This window comes from Nothoprocta perdicaria, unplaced genomic scaffold, assembly GCF_003342845.1.
Source record: "Nothoprocta perdicaria isolate Ctin4 unplaced genomic scaffold, notPer1 scaffold_6, whole genome shotgun sequence".
Classification (NCBI taxonomy): domain Eukaryota; kingdom Metazoa; phylum Chordata; class Aves; order Tinamiformes; family Tinamidae; genus Nothoprocta; species Nothoprocta perdicaria.
The window spans coordinates 8,178,808-8,186,742 of NW_020455865.1; the positions used below are offsets into that span (position 1 = coordinate 8,178,808).

At 55.2% G+C, this 7,935-nt stretch overlaps 1 protein-coding gene across 1 annotated transcript; it reads left to right on the plus strand.

The window, feature by feature from the left end:
- The first annotated feature begins 43 nt into the window (after positions 1 to 43).
- AMBP (alpha-1-microglobulin/bikunin precursor) lies at positions 44 to 6,696 on the plus strand. Its single transcript, XM_026049470.1, has 10 exons — positions 44 to 224; positions 1,530 to 1,672; positions 2,168 to 2,244; positions 2,896 to 3,009; positions 3,320 to 3,421; positions 3,633 to 3,670; positions 4,624 to 4,702; positions 4,832 to 4,999; positions 5,290 to 5,466; positions 6,562 to 6,696. Exons 1-10 carry the CDS (start codon positions 117 to 119, stop codon positions 6,591 to 6,593), a joined length of 1,038 nt encoding a protein of 345 aa, XP_025905255.1. The 5' UTR covers positions 44 to 116; the 3' UTR covers positions 6,594 to 6,696.
- Positions 6,697 to 7,935: the final 1,239 nt, after the last annotated feature.

Below are 7,935 nucleotides of genomic sequence, written 5' to 3' on the forward strand. Positions count from 1 at the left end.
CCCCTCCCGCTGGCTGCCGGTCTGAAGGTCACACTCCTGCGCAGCAGGGACAGCGCAGAGTCCGGATCCTGGCTGGCACCTGAGGACTGAGGGACACTCAGAAGTCACCAGACAAGATGTTTTGGAGTCTCCTTTCTCTCCTTCTCTTTGTCACGGCCAGAGGGAACCCTATTGGGGACCAGGAGGAGGATATCCAAGTGCAGGAGAACTTTGATGCTGAGCGGGTAACAGCGGCCTGCGGTCCCTTTAGTTTCGGGGCTGAGGGGATGGGTGAAGGCTTCATTTTGTTGTACTCAAGGTAGGAGGAAAATATTTCTCGTATCTATTTCAGGCTTTATGGGACGGGTCCTGGCAGTGCAGACCTCCTTGGGGAGGGAACCCAGGGACTAGGGGACCTCCCTAGTCAGGAGAAAGAGCCAGCTCRTGGCATGGAGGCCTGTGTAACGTTGTACTGTGCCTTGCCCCGGCGAATACCCCAGCAGGGCAGCTGGAGTCCAAGTGGCTGAGGCAGATGAATGCCATGAGATGCTTGTTGATCTGCCCAGCCTAAGACATAAGTGAAGGACCTGCTSACAGACCTAGTATAGGGGATGTAGACTGGGTGGGATGGGACCTGGGAGATCGCTCACAGGCACCTCTATCTGCTGCCATGGAGCTCCGCACAGCCCACACAAGYACATGGATGTGGCTCTCTATCGGAGGACATGGGATACCTGTCGAATGTTACCCTGCGTATGGCTAAGCACCCCCTGGGACTTGGGACCCCCCATTCAGCTCCATCCCCTGCTACCTGAGACTTCTCGAACTCCCATGCAAGAAGCTGCAGTACCAGCCCRGGTGCAGGAATGGGCCCCTGGGAGAGCAGGAGAAAGGTGATCCTGTACTGAGCACCCACCACACATAGGGCTCCAGTTACAGCCTTCGCTTCCCTGACTGTTTGGTACGAAACAGGTGGGCACCCAGCCCACCCTCAGTCAGGGCCACCCCTGATTGGATCAGCACCCTCGATTTCCACACACTTTCCATTTCATGTGTTGCCTTTGTGGCTCACTTGTCTGCTTTCCTCTGCATGGAGGAGAGACATCAGCACCTTGCTGCAGTCCTCAGYACTGCTCCAGGGCCAGGTACCCACAGTCTGCCCTGAGTTTTGTCCTCAGGAAGCAGCTTTGTTGTAAAACCAGAGCCCCAGGAAGCTTGTCCTGAAAGACAAGGACAAGGATATCTCTCCTGAAAGACTGCCGCCAGCAGCTCTCAAATGCTGCCATTGATCCAAGCCGAGAGCTGGCTGAAGCTGGCGGGGATTGGTGATCAGGGATTTGGAAAATCCTTCCTGGTGTCCAGCAGCTTCCTAAATTCCTTCCTAAGTCCAGTGCTTGCTCCCCAGCACCCTGCTCCATCACCCCATTGATTGATTTCTTTACCACAATACTATTTTACCAGAAGTGATTTGATTCTACAGAAAAACAGGAGATGCTCCAGTCTTGGTGGACAGTGGTTCCAGCAGAGACATTCCTTTCTTTTTCTCACAGATGTATGGGAAGTGGTATGACATCGCCATTGCCACAACTTGCAAATGGATGAAGAACTACAAAGAGAAATTCAACATGGGCACACTGGTGCTGGGCCCCGGCCTGAGTGACAATCAGATTAGCACCATCAGCACMAGGCTCCGGTATGCAGTGCTGTGGGTGCTCAGGTCATGTCCAAAGCTTTCCCATCCGGGGCTGCTGGGTCCCCCAGGGGTTGTGAGCATGGAGAGACTCTGGCGGGAGTCTGAGAACTGAGATGAGCTTGGACTGAGCTCAAAATATGCCCAGTCCCAGCATGGTTACTGACYGATTCCTACCAGACTCAGTGCCATCAGCTTTTCTCCTGATGGCCTGGCAAGTTCAGGGGCTTCCTTCCATCCTTTGCTTTTCTTTCCCATCAGTGTCCAACCTGAAGGAGACATTTCTAGTGTCCCTGTCCTGCCAGACCATTTCCTTCCATATCTCACAGCTGCCCAGGACTCCAGCCTAAAATTAGGAGGCAGCAAAGCAGGCGTGGGCAGCAAGGATCTCAGAGATCCTGTGCCATGGCCAGTCTTGGTGCCCCAGGCAGAATTTCCATGCAATAAATAGGAAAAGATACCACTCCAAGCAGCTGATTGCTTTCCCCTTCTCTCTAGACAGGATGACTGCACCCATGTTTCAGGAGAATACCAGAAAACCAGCATTCCTGGCAAATACACCTACTATAACCCCAGTAAGTTGCACTGCCTGCTGATGTGCTTGCCCTGAAAGCTGTAGCAGTCAGGCCATGCGAGCCATACCAGCTCTTACACACAGTTGGTGGTTGGGAAAGGGAGCAGGACTCCCAAGGAAGGGGAAACCACTCTGTGATCTGGGATGTTTCCAGGTAAAGCAGGGAGCAAGGTCCTGGGAGCTGCAAGGTCCAGAGCTGCCCCTACATGGGCACAAGGCTGGAATACCTGTGCAGAGCTCCTCCTTCTCCAAGGTCCCAGGGCAGGCTCCCACTAGCTGTGTTTCAGGAGTGTGGGTAATATCTGAACTGTCTGCAAATTGTCATTTTGGAATCCTTTAAGTAAAAAAAGAGTGAGCCCAAAGGGAGTCAAGGTTGCCTAGGGGCCAATGGCTGTTTCCCAACAACCAGATCATTTCTCGAATTAGGTGCCTGATTTCAGCCCGCAGCTCTGGGCTGTCTTATCTCCCCTTTGTTTTCTCCCCAACAGAGATGCTCAGCATCARGCCCTGTGGGTGGAATGGGCTGTGTACCTGGAGCATTCCCCAGCCTAGTGTCACTGTCTCTCATCTGGGCCCCTTCCACCTCCATACTCCACCATCACACACATTGACAAGCCAGGAATGATGTCCTGTGCATCTCTTTCTTACGCAGAATGGGATGTGTCCATCAAGTCCTAYGTGCTTCGCACCAACTATGAAGAATATGCTGTCATTCTGATGAAGAAGAAAAGTAGTTTTGGTCCAACCACTACACTGAAACTGTATGGTATGTATAGCTCTCGCACTTTCTGGGCAAACAGAGTCTTGGGCGGGCTAACACTGTCCTTCACTTGGCCTTGAGGAACCTGACCACAGTTTTGAAAGTGGTTCCTTAGGTCAAGCTCATCTTTGGTGTGGAAGAGGATGAGTTTCATGGCTCAGCTTAGAGCCACACCACACTTTCAATGTCCAAACCAGGTTGTCATTTGGGATAAATGTGTCAAAATCTGCTTGAAGGAAACACAGATCTGGAAGTGGCAGGAGATACTGTCCTTAGCCTATTTAGGCTCACAGCCTATTTCCCTGTCCTTTCCCAGGGAGGAACCCAGAGTTGAGGGAGGACCTAATTGAGGCTTTCCAGCAGCTGGCTCTGGAGATGGGCATCCCTGAGGACTCCATCTTCATCCTGGCTAATAAAGGTAAGCCTGTGCTCCCTTCTGTGTGTGGGAACAAGTTGGAGTCCTTCAAGGAGTGGAAAGCAGCAAGGGTGGARGAATGTCAGGGGCAAGCTGGAAGGGAATCACTTTTTCAGGGATTTGTATTTGCATAGTACCAAGTCATGGTGAGATGATTTTGTTGAGGAATTATCCTTTTTAAGCTGCTGATTTTATTTCCCATCATCTGGCCCAGGTGAATGCATCCCCCAGGAGACTGAAGCTGCACCTGAGGTGAGTGGTTTAGCTGGGAACTCTTAAGAAAGATCAAGGCTTGCTTTCCAGGCCAAACCACTAGAAACATGGTGTCATGGGAGCAGACTCTGTGTACGAGGCACACTCCACACGCAGCATCTCCACAAAGTACCCTGGGAGATGCTCTTTCACTTCTGCTGGTGTCTGCAAGGATGGGGTCAGGCAGGAGCAGAATGAAGTGACAAGGATTCTGGTCAGGTGGGCTCCAGGGTTCACTTGCAAATGAAAAGCAATTTTTTTTTTCACTCTGATTTTTTGTCTAGCRTTACATGGGACAAAAGTTATTGCCTCTGGAGCCCGATATTTCCTTAGTTGGAGATCACTTCCAGGGTGGGGAAAGCAGCTGCATGCCTAACCCACATCAGCCTCTTGTTGGCTGGGATCTGGCCGACAGAGTCCCTGGCCTCCTGGTGAGAGGCYGGCAATCAGGGTATGGCAAAGAACCCACACTGGACTCTGACATAGCCTCAGGCTGGGCACTGCCCTAAGAAACAAGGAGGATGGAAGTCCACATCCTATTGCCTGCCTCACAGCCAGGAGTATGACACTCTTCACACTTCAATACTCACATCAATCCCTTGGCTAGAATGACCTGACATGTAGCTATCTCACAGAGTTGAGTTTAGAAGGATTTTGAAGAGGGATAGGAGAGAAAGAGCCTACTTGTCCTGAGAGCAAATATTTTTATGCTCCTGAGAGCAATTATTTGAAGGAGCATCTGTAGCTCCAGATATAGCAAATATACGGAGGGTAAACTATCCTGTATCAGTGAGAGCCAGTGCAGAGATATGTTTCCAGGCCAGCCCAGGGCATGACTGTGGTGCTGTGGGTACCTTTATCTGATTTGCAAGCATCTGCCCCCCGTCTCAGGTGAGCACTGGGCTGGTAGGTGTATAGAGAAGCCACTGACTTGTGCTTCCTTCCTTGCGCAGAGGGTGCGGAGAGCAGTCCTGCCGCCTGAGGAGGGCTCAGCTGCAGGCCCCYTGCCCCCTTACCTCGGCAATAAGGAAGGTATGCCCTGGGGAAAGGGGGACATCTTTCCCTCTTGCCCCATGTTATTGCTTATTATGCATTATTGCATGTTATTGCTTAGTAGCTGCCTCGCTTCCCTGCAACAACCCATGTCCTGCTCCTACACAGATTCCTGCAGGCTGAGCAGAGATGCTGGCCCTTGCAGTGGGATGCTCACTCGCTTCTTCTACAACTCCTCCTCCATGGCCTGTGAAACCTTCCTCTACGGCGGCTGCCTGGGCAATGGCAACAACTTCTACTCGGAGAAGGAGTGCCTGCAGGCTTGCAGGACAGAGGGTGAGGGGGACAGTGCGGTGGCACGTGCCTGACCCCTGGCTGGCCACAGGGCACTGGGGCTCTGGGGAACATAGCCTGCCTGGAGGGAGGATGGTGAARGAGCATGGAGGACATCCTGACGGGCTGAGGACTTTATGGAGAGAGGGTGCAGGAAGTGCCTTTGCAGAGGCAGTAAAAGGAATTGGGGGGATTTGCAAGTGGCCGTGCCCAGCACCCGCGAGGGAGGTGCTGGTGGGCACAGCACCCTGGCGCTGTGTCCCTGGGCCCTCAGAGTTCCTGTGTTCCCACAGCTGCCTGCAGGCTGCCCATTGTCAAGGGTCCCTGCCAGAAGCCGGTGATACGCTGGGCCTTCGACGCGGCCCAGGGCAAGTGCATCACCTTTAACTATGGAGGCTGCAAGGGCAACGGGAACCAGTTCTACTCGGAGAAAGAGTGCAAGGAGTACTGCGGAGCTCCCCTGCTTGGAGGTAGGGCCCATCCTGCCCACGCAGCACCATCCCTCCCTCCAATCCATTGCTGCCGGGCTCGCAGGAAACAGGAGCAGCAGTCAGGGGAGCTGCTGATTGCACCTCTGGTCATGCTCTGTGCTGGGCATGGTGGTACTGGGCCTGCCTGGGTCTGAGACAGGTCAGTCACAGGGCTGGAACAGGTCTGTGGTCTCTCCTGGGTCTGAGATGCATGGGGTCTTTCCCGGGTACAGGAGAGGTTTGTTCTGAATCTGGGGTGGATCTGGGACATATCTGTCCTGAGTCTAGGATGGGTCTGTCCTCAGTCCAGGATGGGTCTGGGATGAGTTTGTGCTGGATCATGTGTGACTCCACCCTGGGTCTGCAAATCTGATGGATTGAGGAACACAATCATTCTTCAGTATCAAGTGGGGTAGCTACAGAGGCTGCAGCCTTGTTGAGACCAGAATTGGTCTTCAAAATATCTTGCTGAAGGGGCTCTTGGCAGGCTTCTGCGTGGTTGGTAGCCATGAAGTGACAGCCTYGGTGCAGGGAACACCTAGCACAGGGAAGGAAGAGCAAAAAGATTTGGCAGGGATGGAGGGACCCTCACAACAAATGAGCACTGAACTGGAATCCCATCATGGGGTGAACTCTCCATACGATGCCTGCTGACTCCTTCCACTCTAGTCCACACATGAGCTTCTACCTGAGAGCCTTTTGAGGGGTGGCAGAGCGAAGCACTAGGAAGCATGGCCAGGTTGGTTGCTCCTGCTGGGGGATGTCAGTGTGTCCCCTTGCCCTCCTGAGCCCACCTCGGCCCAGCCAATGTGCCCAGTGGCTCTCTGCCCCAGTGTCAGCATGCCTGGGCCACTTCATACCTTGAACCCCTCCACCTGTGCCCTCCTGGGGAGACATAATCCTCCAGGGCCCACTGGAGGACACTGTTCRTTCCTCAGGATGAGTGGCTGAGCGGTCACGTTTTCCTGAGTGTTGCAGTGATACCTGACTGCTGAGAGGGCTGAGCTCGGGGGTGGTCAATCATGGCCACTCCTGGATGAACCTGCTCCCAGTACAAGGGTCTGGCCTTCACACCACACACTTCTCTTCTTGCAGAGGACGAGGAGTTTCTGCATTCGTCAAACTGACGTGGGGCAGAGGATGAGCTGCCTGCACTGAGCGTGGGAGCCCAGACTGGGCAGGAGGGCACTGGGAGCAGCCCCAGCGCGGTGCCCACAGAGCCGCAGCCGTGGCCAAGCAGTAAATGTCTTGATGTGACTAATGACCCAGCATGTCCATCTGGAGCCTGCAGAGGTGCAGGGCAGGGCAGGGGGGTGGCTCCAGGAGGGTCTAGGTGATGCTCTCGAGTCCTTACTTTTTCCTTCTGGGTCCTCCCACCCCATTGGGGCTGCYGGGTCACCTCTGCTGAGCTGTGGCCTCCTGCCCTTTCCTGGTGCTGGGGTGGCACCTCCCTAGGGGTAAATGATTTCTGTATCTGGGAGGGCTGGTGGCCCTGCCGCTCCCTCGGATCTGCTCCTGAGCATACCGAAGAACGCAGAGAGAAAGTGGGGAGCACCCCAGGAGCACCGCGAGGGACAGGTAGCGCCCGGGGTGCCCCTTTGTCCAGGTGATCCTTGCAGGTCCTGGCCAGCTCCTCAGCTGGGTGCTGGCTGATGTACTGCTGTACAGTCTCCGATCAGGATCAGGTGAGGTCTCCAAGCCACGTCACAGGGGTGGGAACAGACACCAAGACCTCTCTGCCTGGCACCCAGCGTCCAGGTTCTTAGTGAGGAAACTGCTCTCCCTGAATTGGGCCTGCGGGGACACCCAAGGACCAGGGGCACCCATGGAGGGCARCCCTGGGGGGCACCCGCGACCCTGGCGGAGGCTGCTGTCCCAAGGAGCCGGCCGTCCCCCACACCACGGCCCCCTCCACCAGGCCATGGTGGAACATCTTCTCTGTCCCATCGTGGGCCCTGCAGGAGATGGGGGGATGTGGGAGGTCAGTAGGGGCTTGGGTGACAGTGGGGTGTGGGGTTGCACAGAGATGGGGGGACCACAACAGGGTCATGGGAGGGGATTATGGGGGGGTCACAAGGAGGTTTTGGGGAGTACTGGAGGGTACCATGGGAGCTCAGGGGGTCATGGGAGGTTATGGGGAGTAATGAGAGTGTCATGGAGGAGCCTGGAGGGGTCACAGGACAGGTGAAAGGGGTCACAGGAACTAATGGGAGGTCATGTGGATCACAGGGGGTCACCAGAAGCGGTGATGGGAGTCCCAGGGGCTATGGAGGGCCCCRAAGTGTCTTGGGGGTGGCAGAGGGGTCACTGGAGGGGAGATGGGGGTCASTGGAGGGCTCCCAGGAGTAACGGGGAGCCTCAGTTACAACGGGGGTTAGCGGAGGTCGCTGCAGGCCGCCGGGGATGCGGGGCTCGCAGGGCCCCTGGGCGGCCGCATGGCCGGGCCGCGGCTCGGCCCGCACACCCGGG